Consider the following 20,306-nt stretch of genomic DNA (forward strand, 5'->3'; position numbering starts at 1 on the left):
TAGGGTGTCGTCGTCGTCGTCCTCCCCCGCCCCGCTTCTTCTTTCAATTCATTCATAGCATGGGTTTAACAATTAGGTAGTGGCACTCCTCCCTAATTGCTGTTTATGATTTCTGTCAGCCATAGATGTTCCCTCCCTGCCCAGCAGTTAATTTTGCCAACTAACCTCTGAAGTGATCATCTTCCCTCAACTATAAATCTCTTCTGAAAGAGGTACTTTGCTGAGCCACAGGAACAAGACCAAAGATTGTGTCTCTGGAGAAGTCAGGAATTATTAGGAATAAGAGCAAAAGGTCTGCAAAAAGGGGATACTGCAAGTTGAACAAATCCATACGGAGGATTTAAAAAAAACAAAACACCCCAAAAAAAACCCAAAATGAAAGCAAATGAAGATGAGGAAAGGACAAACTGAAAAGGAAATTTAAGATAAACATACTGGGGCGATGAAGGACCCTGAAGGACCCTGAACTATGGCATAAGCTCTCACCCCACCATCCCCTTCTTCAACAAATAAAGATAGCCTCTGTGTATCTTAAAACTCTGCTACCTGTGGGGAAAAGCTTAGTTTTACATATAGGCAAAAACTGTTCCTCACAGCTGGGGCTTTATCATGCCCTTCAGACAAAAATATTTGCTTTAAATCAAGGAGGAGAAAGGGTTACTATAACCTTGGTGTTTCCAAAGACATGCAGTCCTGGAATACCAGCAAAAAAAGCCAGAAGCAAAAATACAACTTCTATATGCACTGCTTACATTGGCTCAAAACTTGAAAAGGGAACAGCAAATTGTATCTATTGTCAGAGTAATTGCAAATACCTCCAGGATAATGATTTGTCCCAATAATTATTAATATAATCATCACTGAAATGGGTAATATTAATAAGTTCCTCATTGTTGCATTTTAACAGGCATCAGGTTGATACCTTTGTGCTTGTATCCTATATAAAGGCAAGCTAGTTTTCAGGAGTTGCCTGCAAAAGTTTAAGTCTCTCTAAAACTGAAAGCTTTTAATGCAAAACTATTGCCTGTTCAGAAATATTAGACTTAAAAGAACTAATAACAAGTAAATAAATATCCAGCAAAATTGCCTAAGTGGCATGCATTAGATGTCTGGTAAAAGCCTTCTCCAAATATTTTCCCGCTGTCCCAGTTATTCACCATAAATACTTCAGTGCATAACTAAAAAAAAAAAAATGCACGTTGACTCTGAGCGTTATTTGCTTGTAACTTGCCGTTAGCAGTACAGTTGCCACTTTCTATTCATCCCTCAACTTAAAACAATCTGTGATTCCTCTAAAGTGAGCAGGCAAGGTGTCTCAGAACATGAAGGGCAACAAAAAGCCACACGCCACCCTACCTCCCAGAGATGGAGAGCTGCTAGGAGCCAGGAGCCGATGTTAAGATAGGAAATGCAAGAAGGCACCTACTCTGCAGTCCCTTAAAGCAAATCTGTTACTGGAAGGAAAGCGATATGGCATGACGGTTACAAAATGGTACTATAAGCTTTTTATTTCCTACTGCCTTCACTTCAAAGATGCCAGCATCTGCCTTTGTCACTGGCGGAAGTCAATGCAAATTAGCAAGATAGACAGCTTGGTTCTCTCTCATGTCTAGCTTACCCACAAGGTAAGCAAAACAGCAATTACATCAACTGATAGAGTAATTACATCCACTGAAATAGCAGAACAGAAGTGTAAGGACTGCACAAAGCAAGCAGCAAACTGTTTGAACACTGAAATGTCATACACTGCCCCGTCAAGTCAGAGACAGGTTTGATCCTACCTTGCAGATAAAGACAAAACCAGCAAGATTAAAAAAACAAAAATTGAGGAAAAAAAAAGCTTGGTAAATTTCCTATTACAGCTTTGCAAATAGCTACAAACTATGGAAACAGCCATTCCAGGAGACCTAGAAAAGTAACACTTTATTACATGGTGCCACAACAACAGTGGTATATTTAGAGAGGAATGAACTATTAAAAGAAAACCTCTTTGATCACATTTGATCAGGTATAACACTATCCAAAATTGTCTGACCAGAAACTTTATTCCAGATATTCAGTTTGTCTGCCCATTCAAAATGTGTCCACGGCCTTACTCTAGTTTCCAAAGGTCACTTAAAAAAACCCAAACAACCAACCAAAAAAAAACCCCAAACCTGCCTAAATCCTGCAATTAAGTATTAACTAGCGTCACTGAAAGCAGTCACTCTCACAGACGCTCTTGAGGAAACATGGAGCAGGTGACTAGGTGTTCACTCACTCCCTCTTTCAGATTAGGGCTAGGAAAACACATGAACAAGATTTTTCACTCCCATTAATATGTTCCTTCAATGACCATATAGGGAAAAAAATCTCAAGGTATGGATTTCCTTCATGTCATTATATACTTCTCTCTCTGTTTCCTTCCATTTTCATTTGCTCACCAAGCCTGCTATTTTACTGGGACAGTTGGCATTCTCAAGCACATCCTCCCTATACCAATCCACCACATCAACACATTTGCATGTACCTCCAGCACAGACAGAAGGTCATATGAAACTACTGGAAAATAACCAAAACCTGATTTACATTCCTTGTTTCCCAGGAGCTCCCACACAGAGCCACAGCTCTGGGAACGTCCCATGGCAGTCTGCTCCAGAGACGCTGAGGCTTAAAACCTGTGATTCCCAAACCTGAAGGTTCTCTCCGAAATGAGAGACCTTGGAGAATGAGCTATCATGCCAATAGGTGACAGCACGTTTATTTCTGATGGAAGAGTTTTGGTGCCATACAGACCTAGTTTCTACAGGAATCCCAAACTGAACCACTGCTAGAAGTTTTTTGAAATAAATTGTTTGCATTTTTCTAGCTAGCACTAGTAACAAAATTAGATGGATTGTTGTACAAAGGAGATGCTGAAATAAGAAACGCACTGTATATAATTTTATTTCTAGGCACACTTTCTAGGTCATATGCATCAGTTTCCTTATAAACTGTCAAGAGTTTTGCTTTGCTGAGGATTATGCAATAGGAACCAAAAGCCTTTTCCCAAAGCACACTTAAATGGTACAGTGGGCGTGCCCACAATCCATTCTTCTGAAGAGGCCATGGCTCAGTGGAGATTTACACATCAAAGAAAAATAAGTATGTACATCTCCACAAATCAATGTGGGGTTTTTACCCCCACATCAGAAGAAAAACCACAAATTGCAATTTGTCTCACAGCATCTCTTCATTAAAGTTCCTGAGCAGCTAAAAAAAAAACAAACCACCTTGAAGATTGCAAGGTCTCTGTGGAAGTGTAGCAACTTCCCCAGATATGTCTGAACCCTGCTTTTAACAGTGGCTTGCTACTCCCAAGATCAGTCAACCCCAGAACTGGCTGCAAGCTCCAAGGCTGGTGTAACACAGATTCCATAGCACTTATTTCATACACCTACAATATTTTAAAAGTATCTTTTAAAGATGGTGAGATGTTTAAGAATTTTAGCAGAGACAAGTGTGACCTTCTTGATTCTGCAGTTCTCAAACATCTACAGACAAGTAGGAAGGAAAGCAAGGTCACCATAAAGTGTCTATAAAAGAAACCATAACAAAGATTATTTCATTTAGCAGGTGTCAGAAGACAAAATTTTCATACAGAAGCAATACCAAATAAAGCAAATTTGTGGAGAGATCATATCTGTCCAAGACAAATTAGTCTTACACTTTCCATGACTTGGCACTCTATCCAAACTGGCAAGGAAAATCCGTTAGTATCACACAGTTGAGATCTCCTGAAGTAAGTTAAAATTCAAATTTTCTCACTTCCAACTACCACTCTTAAGGTGGATTTCTAGTGTTTGGACTCTAGAAGACTTTGCTCCGAGATGGTTAGCAGCCTGACCATACAATTATTATCATTAGTGATGAGCAATGTTCATGAAACTTTTTCTACCAAGACTCTCATAACACATACAAGAATGCCTGTTGACCATTTCTAGTCTAGAAAACCATCTCTCAAGAGAGATGAAAAAACGTGGAGATCAATATATTGCTATGTACTTGGTTCAACAGGTAAGCAAGTACATAGTACTGACTCAGAATGCCAGACAAACTGCAACTCCCAGATTTTATTTTTAAAATCCTCCATCATATGACAGCAAATTTTATGCAGCTGAACAAAGTTAGCAGAGCAGAAAGTTCTTTTAGCAATCAACTGTGTTAATTTAGCAATCAACTGTGCTTTCCAAACAAGACTGTGAAGAAAGAAAACCTAGAACATAGCCAGGGTTCAGATCCAAGAGGGACAAGAACTACCAGAAGCTTATTTGATCTGATTAATTGGCCATCTGCATTTCAGTCGAAGTATCTGGAAAAGTTGCAGATGAAGAGGAGAGGTCTAACACTCCTCATTGTAGATAACCACTACGACGTCTAACAAGATAAAAGGATTACTGCAACATACAGACCATGAAGACAAGGTACCTCATTTTCAGCCATACTACCCACATCTGTGATCAAATTCTTGTCCTATTATGAACAGGGCTTAACTTCCATTACGCTCAATAATTCTGACCAGGCCCAAATAATGCAGGTCATGTCAGTTCTCTATAACCACAAGGCAAGGCCTTTGACTTCTTTGCAATATGCACCCCCGTAAAGGAATTACAGAAGGTGAATGAAAGTCAGAATAAGACTTCCATTCCTAAATTTAGACTTGGAATTTACATCATGTGCAAATCATGTTTTGCAATATTATATGTCTGTATATATGCTATGTATTTTAGCCTTAAAATCTGCATTATATATTTACGGCACTCTGGCTGCTCTCTTGGAATGAGCTCATTTCCACCCAGCTCAGAAGAGACCAAGCTTTTATTTTCCTACAATTACCATTCAGACATATCCAATATGTTTCAGCATTCCTCAGGAGTTTGTTGGTTTTTTTTTCGTATTATGCAAAGAGAAATTAAGAGTTTTGGATATGAAGAGTAACACTATATGACTCAAACATTTTTGAGACCTAGAAGCTTTACAAGCAATCTGGACTTTGAAAGAAACAGATATCCTCAAAACCAGGCTACTTATTTTACAATACAGTAATAAAGGCTACTGCCAACAATTACAGGAAAATGTTCTGAAATGCACATACCAGGATCTAAATACATGAAACAGAAAGAGTAACACTTCTTGACTTCTCTTTAAAATACAGATGAACTAATAAAAATTCATTCTGGGGAAGTGGTAGTGTGACTTTTGTTTTGTTTGCTTTAATCAACACAGACATTTTGATGAGAGAGACAGCTGGTACCATCTGCTTCAGGACAGAATGAAAACTAAAACTTTTTCACTGTACTTACATGTGAGGACTGAGTTCATAGAAGTTTCGGTTTCTGTATTCTTCCACTTTCTCTGGAGTATAAATGGGTAGAGATCTGTAGGGGTTTATTGATATCACCACGCTGCCAATGTATGTCTGTTGAAGGAAAACAAAAAAATGATGGATTTTTCTTTTTAACATACTTTTGCTGCTTATATATTATTCTCCCATTTAATACTTATGCAAAAATAAACAACAAAAAGCCTATGAATAAATATGTACATACACTCTGAAACACCTTTTAGATGTCTCTCAACAATCACTGTTGGGTACCAAGCAGCAATTGCTACAAAACCGAAAGTCTCTTATGAACATTTTTTGAAAGAAAGCCCATCACAATATTTCTGTGACTAATTCAGTTGAGGGAGGGAAAGGGAAAAGGACACAGATGTTCACGAAGAACTGACTCCATCTGCATGGCAAATGTCACACGAGCTTTGCTGCAGCCCTTAGGCACTCATACGAAACCACATAAAGGCAAGGCTGGAGTTGGACTGCGCTCCCTCACCCGAGGAGGAGCTTCGCACCATCTCTTCAATGCCTCGAGCACAGAAGAGCTTCACAGGGAAGAAACCCAAAGGCTAACAGAATCTGACAGGCTTCTGTCAAAGGAGACATTTACTGTCAGGACTCAAGTCAGTCAAAGTCCTACCGTGGTTCCTCAGCAGACACGAAACATTATTTTTATTTCTGTATTTTAAACATACTCGCCATTACCCTTGGAAAGCAGACAGTGCAATGTTTTGTTTTACACTGTTAGGTCCCATTCACCACCGAGCTGAGTGAAGACCGATACCGTACACCATGATTACCATGTCAGTGCACAACACAGTTAATTTGCCTTCATCAAGCCTACTGCCGGGTGCCCCACAGTTCTCTACACCTCCCTCCAGCTGGCAAGAGCTGCATTCAAATACACCTGAGTGGCAAAAAAATGCCAAAACCCCAATTCCACCCTGCCTGCAGATGCTGATCAAAGATTAGTTAAACCTCAGGCATTTGGTAGCTCTTTCCACAACCATGAAATAAATAAAACCTGGTGAAACATGATTTTCCAATAACCAGGGACCCCCGGGAGGTATAAAGGCTGTACACAAAAGCCACAGGTTCCCATTATTTGGATTACATTTGCTAGTAACTATGGAAGAACAACAACAGTTTTTACCTAGATCTATGATTTTAAATGGCTTCTTTGCAGTGATACCTTAGTACCTTGCAATCACCATTTGGTTTTCTCCCCACAATTACTCTTACAGGAAAGTGGTGTAATACGCATTTTTAAATGGGAGCAGAGGCACAAGGAGCCCAAGAGTTACTCACCAACAGGTTCAGCAGACCAGTGAATTACCTCCAGAGCTGCAGTCACAAATTAAAAATAATAATTGCTGCAACTCTTCCCTACCCAACTTTCATGTCTAAAGCAATTTTCTGCTGAATGCTAACCAAATTCGGTCCTAAGCAGAAAGCTAGGAGAACAAGATTTCCCGTTTTCGACAGCACGCATACGCACAGGCAAAGCTGTGAACTCACATGGCATTTTCTATCCCATTTAAAACCGAGTTGAACAAACTGATAAAACAAGTAGCATGAGGCCTCCAGAGACTCTCACAGTTCATCCTTGTAGTGTTTACTACCCACAGGATGAAACAGAAGCAGCCACTGCTGACAGTTCATGGTACAACTGCTGCTACAATGAAACACAATACTTCACTAATTGGGTTCAAAACTCACCATTTCTAAACAAAACATGCTTTCTCCTCTCCTTTGGAACTAGCCAGAAACATGCAAAACATTTCCCCCCATGTATCTGAGCCCAGAACAGACCAAATACCCTAGAAACAGGCTGGTTTCACACCAAGAACCCATGCAGAGCCTGCAAGGCGGAGCAAGCCTGAAGGTGCCTCACGTCTTGGCAGCCGGGCTGAAACTTCAAAGAGGGACAACCCCAATCTGCCTCGCACCTCAACCTGGGAGAGAAGCACCCCTAAAGGCATTCAGATACAGACCATTGAGAAAATCCCAAAATAATTAAGATTTTTGCTTCTTTTAGACACATGCCGAAGTGTGTGCTGATATATATTTTCTTCAAATTAAAAAAAAAAATAAATTGTTCTAGTTTTGTGGTCATCCTCCCCCTAAGAAGGAACGTGTTTTCCATCTATGTCTAATCTCTTTGGCTGAACGAGAAGAAAAGTCAAGAATTGCCTTTCTACAGTGTTTACTCTCTCAATATATGTAGCTTTGGCAATTTGCAAGTCTACAGATGTTTGGCAAGAATAACAGATACCCAAGAGTAAGAAGCTTTCTAGTCTTTGCAAGTGCACCCTAATTAGGACTCGTTTCTGATAAAACATTAATATATTAACTTGTTTCCTCTTAAATCGTAAAAATTTGTGAATTCAGCCTGTTGTGAAATCAGTGCTGGAAAGTGTCAGCAGAAGAGAGATGAAGGCCAGATCTTGAAGATTATATTTTGAAACAGGAATTCTTTAGAACCTGAAGACACGCCCTTTTCAACTATTCTGTTACCATAATAGCATACAATTTAATTGCTAAGTTCCTTGAACTACCCTGAGATGTCAAGGTAAAGAAAGATGAGTGAACGTGGAAACCTTGATTTTTAATTTTGAATACAGGAGTTCAAATAAGATTTATTTAGAACCATCTCTTCATAGCTAAGTATTGCTTAGACGATGTATTTTGGGAATTCAAGTCAGCTGTTTATTGTCAGACATGAACAAATACAGACCATTTCCTAAAATACCAATATTTCAAAAGGTCAAATGACTATATAGAAACAAAGACATACTCATTTCCATTTTAAACACCAAGCTAAAGCATGCCAAGAAATCATTGTTTTTGCTGCAAGGCCATTTACAAGAACTAATACATTTCGTCTTCTAAAAATGCCAATATCTCCAAGCTGATGCCTAATAGCTACTTGCTATTGGTGGTCTGTGAGATTCCACATAATGGGGATAAACAGATCTGGAAAATAGCTTTCCCACATACCATCTGCCTTCCCACCAGAACTCTATTATAAACAAACAAAATAAATGGCTTAAATCCTTGAGCAAGCCACAAGCACAGAAACATTCCAGTGCTGAAAGCAGAACGCCCAAGAGTAGTGGGAGACCATACCATGGCATGCTGGGGACTAAAGAGATCCTTCATTTAGCCTGTTCAATGAAAAAAATGAAACGCCAGAGGAATGGCCTCATGATGATGAAAGCACAGAATACAATCAGAAGATTTTATTTCTTTCTTTGTTTTTACATAGTCCTGTTAGGCAAGTTTGGACAAGATCTGCTGTCTCCTCAAGTTTTGCTAACTAGAGACTCTTGATAATACTCCTTCCTCCAAATTTCTACTTTATTGCAATAACGCACAAAGGCAAATTCTACCTCCTTGGCATGTTTGCCCAGAATCCAGACTAAAAGGACGCTCACTCGTCATTTATCAGTGTATCTGTCACGTAGCACAGCCACACTGAAATGTGCTAACATTTCATCTGCAGAAATCATTCAAATTTCCATCAGGTCAAATGACTACGCATTCTGCATTCTCCACCAAAATAATGCAGACAACTCATTCTTTTTCAGCAAAGGGCTCAAGAGCCTGAGTAGGAAGAAAATTCTAAATCACAACTCAGCCGGAAAAGGCTGGTATTTGTTATATCACTTCTAAGTGCTCTTGGAGGTGCAACATCCAAGACACTTTGACGTCTCATTCTCTCCCCCTAGGACTGAAAGCAAACATAAGCCCTTGGGGCAACCTGTTACTACTAGTTCAAGTTTGTATCCACCTTGCAAGTTCTTCTGTGCCTTTCTAACCCAAGCAGCTTTAAGACTGGCTTAAGAAGAGGCTTGAAACAGCATGACAGTGCAAGAGTCCCATTGCTCAGGAGAAGCCTACAGGCAGCAGCCTCTTCCCAGCCAAGGGCTGGCAAAAGCTATTGCTAGAAACTGGCAAACTGCCTGAGACATCTGTGGACCTCTTCAGCTGAGAGGTTGCAAAAACCTTACAGAGAGCCCAGCAAAAGGTCCCCAAACACCTCTGCAGCCAGAACGCACAAGCACTGCAGTGAAATCTGATAGACAGGGAAGAGGCAGTACAGGCCAACTCGAGAAGGGGAGCTTTTAGAAGACTACTAGTAGAGCTTATGGAAGAGTACTTCCCACCCTGGGATACAGTATATCAATAAAGCTATTTTACCTCCGGGGGGGGGGGGGGGGGCGGGAGGGGCAGGATAAATCAAGCAAAAGAAGAAACTGAGGCAACAGTATCCACAGTTCAAGCAAAACCATATTACTGCTAAAGTAGACAAAATTCAGCATTAGTATGTGTCACAGTCACGTACCAAATATGTTGATGGCTGATGGGCAGAAGAGCACATCTATACCCTCCCAAAGCAAACAATCACAACACAGACCACCTGTGTCAAAAAGGGTAACAACAGTGCTAAAATATTCTTCAATATGGACTTGATCCCACAAGTCACTGTGCAAAGAGCAGCAGCAGCTTGAACAAGCTACAGGTAACCCACACCCATCAGGATCAAGCCCTTAATCGTACTACAACCTGTTTTAGATATGAGCCCTGAAGTAAAAGCAGAGCGTCTGCCAGAGAAAGACACCCACATGACAAGTTGAAGCGAGTGCGTAAAGTGGATGCATGCACACAGATTAACAGATTTCTCTTCTGAGTTTCTTGAGGGCACAGAAATCTTTCTGCTGCTCGGTGAATATTGCTGCTAACTTCACAATCATTATGACAGACTCTAATGTTATTATTAACAAAGCAGATTAATCGTCTCAGCCATCCGCCTCTCTGACTACATTGGGATGTTTTTATATAAACAAACAGAATTCCTACACAGGATGCAATTACAGATGAAACCTATAAAGTAAGCGATGAGGAAGTCAACCCAAAGCAGACACAAGAAATTTTAAGAAAAGCATTTAAATACCCCAGAATGTCAGTGCTTGCTCACTTTTGAAAAGATGAAGACTTGTTTTCATAAGCAAGCAGTAGCTGGAGATTGGATAGAGTCTGTGCCAAGAAACCACTGGTGAAAACATTAGCAAGAGCACTCATTCCAAAATGTTTTACTATTTCTATACAAATAAAATGGGGTGGGGGGAGGAAGTCTCCTGCCATGCTGCAGCCAATGCTAACCTATGTTCTTCAGGGTGAAAACCATGTTTTTACAGTACTTGGATGCTTTTGCTTCTATTCCTGTTATTTGCCAATCTTCCATTAATCTTTCTTTTGTGCTTTTATTTCATATAACATGCACTGAAACCACTAGTAAATGCTCAAAACGTCATCCTCACCTTAGTGGAGAACTACACAGCATTTTGGGGCAGAGCCAACACTGTAACCATCCCTGCAGCCCTACAGGAGGCATTCCCTACACCACCTCCTCTCTTTTTTCAAAGCGTCACATCAGAGGCAAAAAAGAAAGAGTGCGTAGGGAAGACGACCCCTACACACAGCCCACAATACGCATATAATTTTCTGTAATCTTTATTAATATTTTCTTACCCTTTTATGCAGATATTGCATACAGCCCTACCAACAAGTGTCTCAAACACTATGCTCAGCATCGTGGGAGCCATTAAAAAAGGAAAGGAAACAAAGCACTGCCTTGAGATAAGTAACTCTCCTCCCATGAAGCACTTCAAGGTAAAAAGCAACCAACCTGCTGGCTGCAAAAATCTCTACTCCTGACCCCGGGCAAGTTACAAGGTTTGTTTTACCAGAGTGGCCTGATGCAATGGGCCAGAGGACCAACAGAATTTCTATCTAGATAACTAGCAAAGCAAGATTTACAGGGAGGCAGAATACCCCTTCTTAGACCACAAGCTATCACGGGAAAAGATGTGCCTTGGGCACACAAACCCTTCTTCACATCTGAAGGAGAAGCAGCAGGCTTCTAGGTCCTAGCCTGTGGCAGCTGCAACAATATTATTACTACAACTCAGTAGCTTCCCTCAAAGAGGGAAACTGTTGAGGCACTGCTGGGAAAATCACTCAAACCAACACAGGCATCCCCCCAAGGGAGGAAGAGAAGGAGATCTGAGGAAACTCAGGTCCCCTGGGCTACCATCACAGGCAGATAGATGGCTGCTGTTCTCCAGCTCTCAAACCGTCCTGCCTTTCAGAAACGACTCAGTCACCACCCCTGCCACTCCTCAAACTCCCAAAGGAAGACCAACAGTCCAGGCTGGACTTCCTGGATAAACACAAGTAAATACTTTGTGGTACATGAGAGCAGAGGGATAGACTCTTCTGCGTGTTGCTGCAGGAGCAGCAAAGGCACAGCCCTGCTACCGACAGGCACGCATGCAGCTAGGCCATACCCAAAACCACAGGGGTCAACAACCCCCTTCAAAACCCAAGAAAGGACTCCAGCTGACTGCAGAAACAGCATACTAAAGATGAACATCATCATGCTGACATCAGAAGGTAACAAAATTGGGAATAAAATTGAACTTCAACAATTATTCAATCATATTACAATGAAGATTTTCCCAGCAGGCTGCATTTACGTATCCCAATACCATAAAACCCTATTCTTCACAACAGAGTTATATAGAGGGATGGTCACACTAGGCTGATGGAGGCCAAGACAATTGGTCTAAATCACATAATTCTGTCCTCCACTCTCTTCTTCCAAATGTAGCATCTGGAATACCACGTATGAGTGCAGCAGGAACAAAGAAAGTCACTGTGCTTGACAGCAATTCAGTAAACTCCTAAATACTGTAAGGTAGCTGAAAAATGAGTGAATCAATAATGTAGACAGACACAGTGGAATAAAGTCGAGTCAGAAACAAAAAGGCTAGCCCCAAAATATCAAAACAACAGAGATCAACAGGAAGCAGCTCAGTCTGAAACAAGCACACCGCAACAGCCATGCCACCAGAAGGCAGCCACAAGATGCTACCTCAAACAGCTAACACTGAGTTGCTATACTGGAATGCCGAATATGAAATATTGCAGTGATAAAACAACATGTGTTCAGTACCATAAGACTGTTCCTGTCCAAAACAGCCCACAAACTGCACGCACAGAAAATACAAATTAAATGCTGACATCAGAGAAATATTCTGTTTTGTTGTAAGAACAAAAAGCAAACAAATGTTTTGTTGTAAGGAACAAAATGTTGACCTCTGCAAATTTGGGAAGCCTTCAAGAAACAACATAACTGCAGGGAAAAATGTGCAGGGCAGCAGAATAAAGCAGTATCTGGCCTCTAAAGGCCTACGCAGCACCGCTCCCCTCCAGACTCCTCACACCTCCCGTGCCACTTCCACACGCCTCACAAAACAAGCCCAGCACAAAAATAAGTTTCAGACTTATGCATAGACTACAATTTATCCCAGATCTCTACCATTTGTGAGTTGCTGTAAATACACTTATAGACAGATGCCACCCTCTCATTTGGCAGCATCCCAAAATCTGAAGGAAAAATAATTACTGAGCTGGGTCAGCTGAGCATATTTCATCCAACTTAAAAAAAAAAGAACACCACAATAAAAAGTTCAGGGAGGGAGCTCAACAGAATGACTCAAAATTCATCAGTGACATACGAACTGAATTTTATGAATGTATTTGAAGTTTTCCATGCGGTCTCTAGGTCACACATTTTAACCGCACAAACTGCTCCCTAGAACCTTCAAATAATCAACATTGTGGGTTTTTTCTACTTGCTGAGTGCACTGCCCATGAGCCACATTTTACTCTGTAAAGTTAAAGAAAAACACTCACAGGTTTGTTCCTGATATTTACAGATAAGAATTTTTGCAAAAAAAAAAAAGCAATGCAAATTTCATCAATGAAAAGTTTAAGAGTTGCAAAAAGAATATAATAAACAATTACAGCTTTTTAATGAGATTTTTCTTGGTCAGACATACCCCAAACATTTCCAGACATGAATAAACTCCAAGATTCCCATTTCCAATTAACACATGCACGTTACCCATTGAGCCCTTCTCCACAAAGCCACTCAGCATGAGATTACTGCAAAATCTGATAGTCTTTAGTAGGATATTTGGCCAAACTCCAGCTCCACCAGCCTTCACGCTTATTTTTATAGGCACAGCCTCCAGCTTTGCGCTCTGGTATGCAACCTAACACCCGAGGCCATTAAACTTTCCATCAAATACACATAAAACTGAACAAGAGGTAATCAAGCTGTAGTCTGTTCTCTAACTGTTAGGAGTGCTCTTATTGCCCTGCTTGCACCATGGCATGAAACTTAACTAATTTTCTTGAAGGGCTTCCAGTGACCATGGCCAGGATGGTACAAGAGGACCATCAGGGGATCCAGATCTGAATGCTCTTTGAAAGAGGAGCTCTTAGGGAAAAAATCTGGAATTTCAAACAGAGCTGGCACTAGAATCTCCAATATCAATCATTCAGCATCAAACACAACTACCGTTAAAAGACTAGGAAATACAAAAATTGTATTATCTTCCAGTGGAATGAACCCATTTATCTTGTCATCTCTGGCTATGGGGAGAGATTTGGCACTGTTCACTGATGGCTTGATCTCTTACATTTACCTACCAAGACTGGCTAACACGATTATGCAATGTCTGGCAACTTTACAGCATTTTCAAAGCTATCCACATTACAGGTCTCATTCCTCACAACAAACCCTTTTACAGGTTGTAACCCCAACTCCATTTTAGAACTAACATGTGTAGCACAGACACAGCCATCAGTCTACAGAAAAATGCTTAGAAACTGATATTGAGTAAGCCCTGGTTTACTGCTGCAGAAACATTTCAATCCATTCATATGGCTTCAGTTCAACTTAGGTTTTTGCACTTGGACTCAACTTTTGGTAATGCCCACAACGAAGCACTGACATGAGGGGTGAATTTAACCCTACAACTGAGCCATGAAAGGACAAATCTGTTCCTATTGCCCTTTGAAAGGATCCTGAGACATCAACTTGTGTAGCTTTTTAGAGCTGAAGAAGCCGGTAGTCTTTGTTAAGCACCAACAGCAGCTCTTTAATAGTCCAATTTGGTTTCCCCAGGATAGCATGCAAACTACAGATTTTAAATTATAAGACAAACATTACTTCCAGAAGTAACAAAGGCTTCCTTGTGCTCATCTGACTCTAAAAACAGAAATGCAAAGTGTAGTTTTCATGAGTGAGGTTCAGGGAGAAAAGTGGGTGGCAAGACGGGAGAGAAGAGTTTGCACTTGAAAATTAACATGTGGTTGTTACCATGAGCACTTGTTCCAACTGTTACTGTTTTAGAAGTTTTCTAAAATATGCAAAAATGACATGAAGTTTGCAGGGCAGAATTCAACTGATACAGAAAGGAGATATTATTCCTTGAGTGATTTCATAAATAAAACCATGCAGCATCCCAAACTAAGTAACTTGTATACTTGGTAGCACCACGTGGCACAGACATAAGCATCTATGTTTTTCAACCACAGATGCAGTGAATGTCTTAATACTTGCAAAGATCTGCAAAATTTTGCCTTCACAGTGTGGATTCACAAACAGTACTCTAAGACCTTAAAAAAAAAAAAAAAAATCACATGATCAAACAAACCTGAAGATAAAAAGGGTAAATGATAATAATAATCTGGCAAGGCATGTCAAAGATACCAAGAAGGGCTTCTTTAAACACATCAGCAGTAAAAGGAAGCCTGGGGACACAGTGAGCCCACTGCTGAACAAGGAAGGGGCCCTGGTAATGAAGGATGCAGAGAAGGCAGAGTTACTGAATGCCGCCTTTGCCTCAGTCTTTACTGCTAAGGTTGGCCCTCGGACATCTCAGCCCCCAGAGAAGAGAGGACAAATTAGGACAGAGGAAGACTTACCATCGGTTGAGAAAGACTGGGTCAGAGATCACCTAGGCAAACTGGATCCTCACAAATCCATGGGACCCAATGGGATGCACCCACGAGTGCTGAGGGAGCTGGCAGATGTTCTTGCTGAGCCACTCTCCATCATCTTTGAAAGGTCGTGGAGGACAGGAGAGGTGCCCGAGGACTGGAGGAAAGCAAATGTCACTCCAATCTTCAAAAAGGACAAGAAAGAGGACCTGGGAAACTATAGGCCAGTCAGGCTCACTTCCGTCCCTGGAAAGGTGATGGAGCAGTTCATCCTGGAGGTCATCTCCAGGCATGTAGAGGAAAAGGTGGTTATCAGAAATAGTCAACATGGATTCAGCAAGGGAAGATCATGCTTGACCACCCAATAGCCTTCTACGATGGCGTGACTGGCTGGGTCGATGAAGGGACAGCAGTGGATGTTGTCTGTCTTGACTTCAGCAAGGCATTTGACACCGTCTCCCATAGCATACTTGTAGGCAAGCTAAGGAAGCGTAGGCTGAATGAATGGACAACAAGGTGGACACTGAACTGGCTCAACAACAGAACTCAGAGGGTCGTAATCAATGGAGCAGAGTCTGGATGGAGGCCTTTCACTAGTGGTGTTCCCCAGGGGTCTGTGCTGGGTCCAGTCCTGTTCAACATATTCATCAGTGACCTGGGTGATGGGATAGAGTGTAACCTCAGCAAGTTCACTGATGATACCAAGCTGGGAGGGGTGGCTGATACACCAGAAGGCTGTGCTGCCATCCAGCAAAAGACCTGGACAGGCTGGAGAGCTGGGCCGAGGGGAATCTCATGAAATTCAACAAGAGCAAGTGCAAGGTCCTGCACCTGGGGAGGAGCAATCCCATGCACCAGTACAGGTTGGGGGCTGACCTGCTGGAAGGTGGCTCTGTTGAGAAGGACCTGGGAGCGCTGGTGGACAACAAGCTGACCCTGAGCCAGCAATGTGGCCTTGTGGCCAAGAAGGCCAACAATATCCTGGGATGCATTAAAAGGAGTGTGGCCAGCAGATCGAGAGAGGTTATCCTCCTCCTCTACTCTGCCCTGGTGAGACCACATCTGGAGTACTGTGTCCAGTTTTGGGCGCCCCAGTTCAAGAACGATGTGGAACTCCTTGAGCAAGTCCAGCAGAGAGCTACCAAGATGATCAGGGGACTGGAGCATCTCCCATACGAGGAAAGGCTGAGAGATTTGGGTTTGTTTAGCCTGGAGAAGAGAAGACTGAGGGGGGATTTCATAAATACTTATAAATGTCTAAAGGGTGGGTGTCAGGATGATGGAACTAGGCTCTTCAATAGTGCCCAACAACAGGACACGGGGCAATGGGCAGAAGTTGGAACACGGGAAGTTCGACCTAAACATGAGAAAAAAGGTCTTTCCTGTGAGGGTGACAGAGCAGTGGCACAGGCTGCCCAGGGAGGCTGGGGAGTCTCCTTCCCTGGAGACATTCAAAACCTGCCTGGACGTGTTCCTGTGCCGCCTGCTCTAGGTGTGCCTGCTCAAGCAGGGGGGTTGGACAAGGTGATCTCCAGAGGTCCCTTCCAACCCCAACCATTCTGTGATTCTGTGATTGTGCAACAAACCACAAGGAAATGATTTGGGGTGGGGTGGGAATCCCCAAACACATCATGAACAAAAAAAAAATCCTTTGGTTTTGGCAGCGTTTCACACTTCTCAACAGAGCATGTTTAAGTATTAGGCTTTCTCACCTGCAAGGCAAAGGATCCTACATTGCCAGAGAAAACTGACACCTGTATCACCTGCCAAAGCACATAACACAGGTAATTACAATGCACGTCAGTGCCAGGCCCAGCCAAATCAGAAACTGAGGGAAGTACATGCTTCACTGTCATTGTCTCAAAGAACTGTGTGTTTGAACATGGTTGTCAGCTAGCACGTAATAGCAGATAAACATAAAACAGATTACCCATTTGTCATTCAAACTGATTTCTTTCGAGAAAAAGCTATCCAGTCTACATTAAGTAGAAACATGTAATTAAATGCTTTGCAATCTATAGTATTTTACAGTAAAAAAAAAAAAAACAATAACCTTGAGAAATCCACTCCCATATGACTTATAGCAATCCTTTTTAAGAGACTGCGTAATCTAGGGTACCCTCACAGAATAGGTTTCTATCCTTAATGCTTTAAGTTAAACTTCCAAATATGACCCAAAGATTGTACAAGGTAGTACTGTCTTCTTCAATCTGTAGACAAATAGCTTCCTCCTCTTCTCCTTCACATTTTCTTGAGCTTAAGTGGAATGAGATGATTCGGTATCACCCACTTTTACTGTAGGTATTAGGAATATAGTTAACCCTAAAACTTATGTGACACAGGTTAATCATACAAGCTAATGACTGAAAAAGACTCTGAATCCCAGAAGAGGCAGCCACTGCAGCTGTTGAATACGGAGGACTTGCCAGAACAGGATGAAAGGGCAGCAAAGAGGAGTCTGATATCTACCTGCCTGTATCAGTGTCTAAGGATTATCAAGAGGGAACAGACTACATCCAAACATAAAAAGGAAAACTTAAGACACAAATTTTTGGAAATTTAACTCTCAAAGTTATCAGACAGATTTTTTTTTTTAACCACTGTGGAAGAAATCATTCTGCAAATAAAGATCATTTTGGTCTCTTTTCCAATAAGGTTTTAACAGATACTGAGAGTCCTTGTCTTACTTTAATTTTCTGGTTAATTTAAATTGTCAGTCCAAACTTAAGGAGCAAATAGGTGAAGGTGATACAATAGCAGAGGTGATACAATAGCAGACAGGTGCAACTGTATATTGCCAAGTAAATGCCTACAGAAAAGGGAACAGGCATAGCTGCGTAGGGAAATGGCTCCAGAAGAAAGATGCATCAGACAATGAATAGCAGAGGTACAAAAGCACAGACTATAAGTAAGGGACAGAAGAAGCAAACAAAAATAACACAGATCCTCCTGTACTGGAAGATGGAAAGGAAAAAATATGAAGATTGAAACACTTACCAAGAAGGAAAAATATAGGCATACTAAAAATTAAAAAGGGGGAGGGCTAAATTAAAGTACAGAACACATCTATTTGATTGTAATAAGCTGCAGACACAGTTGCTTGCAGATCACAGCTATACTTTGGCATAAATATTTCAGCTTTACTCTTAAGAGACTTACCTTTTACCAGCGGTCTTGGAAAGCCTCTACAAACCATTACACTCACACATCTTCAGCAGCACAGTAGATACAATACTGTGCAGATTTTAACAAAAATGGACTAAAGAGAGATGAAGCAGGAAATGACTGGCTTAACTGGAATCACAATTTGCCTCTTCATTCCCAGCCTGCATTTCAACTGTGAGTTCACAATGTCTCTCCTATTGATCATCACTCAGAGATTAATATGCCTGAAGATTTTAATGACTTCCATAAATATCCAAGCTCATTGTTTTTCATTTAAAATCCAGCCATTCTAATAAACATAACTTTTTGCAAATCAAAGATAGCAGGCAACATTTAAGCGAGCCCTAGCACATTCCAAGCATATACTGTTTCTACATCAACCTGCTCTAACATACTGGAAGTACCTTCTCTGGGAGTGAATTAGTTTTAACTGCAACATCCTCTGATAACAGCAGTATCAAAGTAATTGTCATCATTGGTTCTGGAACTGGTTTTTATGAAAATCAGAGGTCCACCACGTTGTGCAATGGTGAAAATGAAAAAGGAAAAATATCCCAGGTGGAAAAGATCAAATGCAAACAATGCAGTACAGGAAAGACTACAGTGCAAGTAAGGTTTAAAATATCCCTAATACAATAGATTGTGTTCAGGCATTCAGTCTATTTGTATCCCTAGAAATAAACACATATTTTAAGAATGACAACATAGCTCCTCATAGGATGTTATTTGTTAACATATACTCACATATACTTCATTGTGATCATAGCGCTTTTTCAGATTATTGATGAATGAGTCTTCATCAAGTGGCTCTAAAAGAACCATATCTCCAACCCCTATCATGTTGTCTAAAAGTGACGTCTTGACCTCCATTTTGGCCATTTTCTCCTGCAAAGAAACGAGGAAAAAAAAACACAGACAAAAGTTAGCTCAAAGTTATTCTAATTATTCACAGGCATTATGCACTAACACTATTTAAGGAATACAAGTTAAAAACCCATCGAATGGCACGGCTTTAAAATATTTTTCCAAGGAACATTCTCAAAGTCATTCTATCTACGCAGGTAGTCCACACAATCCCAAAAATTTAACTTCTAACAGTCAACAATGCCTTCTGGTTCACTACTTGTTAACTCTGAAGCTGCAAGAAACAGGAATTAGGATTCCAGTGGGCACCACATCCAGATTTTCTGGACAACTTCAATGGTGCTCAAGTGTATGCGAACTCAAGTTTTATCAAAAGCTTCATCAACTTGTTCAGTGTATCAAATTAGGGTTTAAATTTGTCAGTACCCTAGCCTGAATTTCTTTCTCACGCTTACTTGCATTTCTCCAACACCATCAACTTTTAAGTGGAAACCAACTAAGTGAACTCATGCAGAGACAAAACCCATGCTGTTTTATCTTATTCATGAACCCTGTACTCGAGTGCCTATATTCCAGTACAGTACTGCTCGTTGTTACACGGTGCTACCAAATTACTTAATTTCCTAACCAGACTTATTTGGATTTATTTGCAATTTTATTGCTTAAGAGACCATTTTTGTTGGGTGGCAACAATCCAGCTGACAAGTGGAGACTCTGCATCTATATAACTGGAGAGGCAAAAGGCAGAATCCGGGCTTAAACCAAGGGACCAGGATCAAACAAAAGTAACCAAGTCCAGTAAACAAAGTAATTCAAACAAAGAAGTCAAGGTCAGACCAAAACTCGCCACCTATTTGATCATCCCAGCCTTTTATCCTTCCAATCCAAATGCTAGGGAAGATTAACTGAGCTCCTCAAGAACTCCAAGCACACAGTTACTACTTTCAGCTTTCATGACAAGACTGAAAAATGAACATATTAGCAGTGACGGCCTGCAAATGGGGAACCAGAGGTGAGGGAATGACTTTACTGACAACACAAACCAAGAACCAACTACTGTAGA

The 20,306-nt window shown here is 41.0% G+C and overlaps 1 protein-coding gene across 6 annotated transcripts in view; it reads right to left on the minus strand.

Moving 5' to 3' along the window:
* MYO1B (myosin IB) overlaps positions 1-20,306 on the minus strand; it is a 121,645-nt gene that overhangs the window by 83,365 nt on the left and 17,974 nt on the right. For all 6 annotated transcript variants that reach the window (XM_075093912.1, XM_075093916.1, XM_075093914.1 and 3 more), the window contains exons 2-3: positions 19,124-19,264; positions 5,322-5,437 (exon numbers count right to left, since the gene is read on the minus strand). In XM_075093912.1, coding sequence (XP_074950013.1) covers positions 5,322-5,437; positions 19,124-19,264 — 257 coding nt within the window. The remainder of the gene's footprint in view (positions 1-5,321; positions 5,438-19,123; positions 19,265-20,306) is intronic.

Source organism: Phalacrocorax aristotelis, chromosome 5 (assembly GCF_949628215.1).
Source record: "Phalacrocorax aristotelis chromosome 5, bGulAri2.1, whole genome shotgun sequence".
NCBI lineage: Eukaryota > Metazoa > Chordata > Aves > Suliformes > Phalacrocoracidae > Phalacrocorax > Phalacrocorax aristotelis.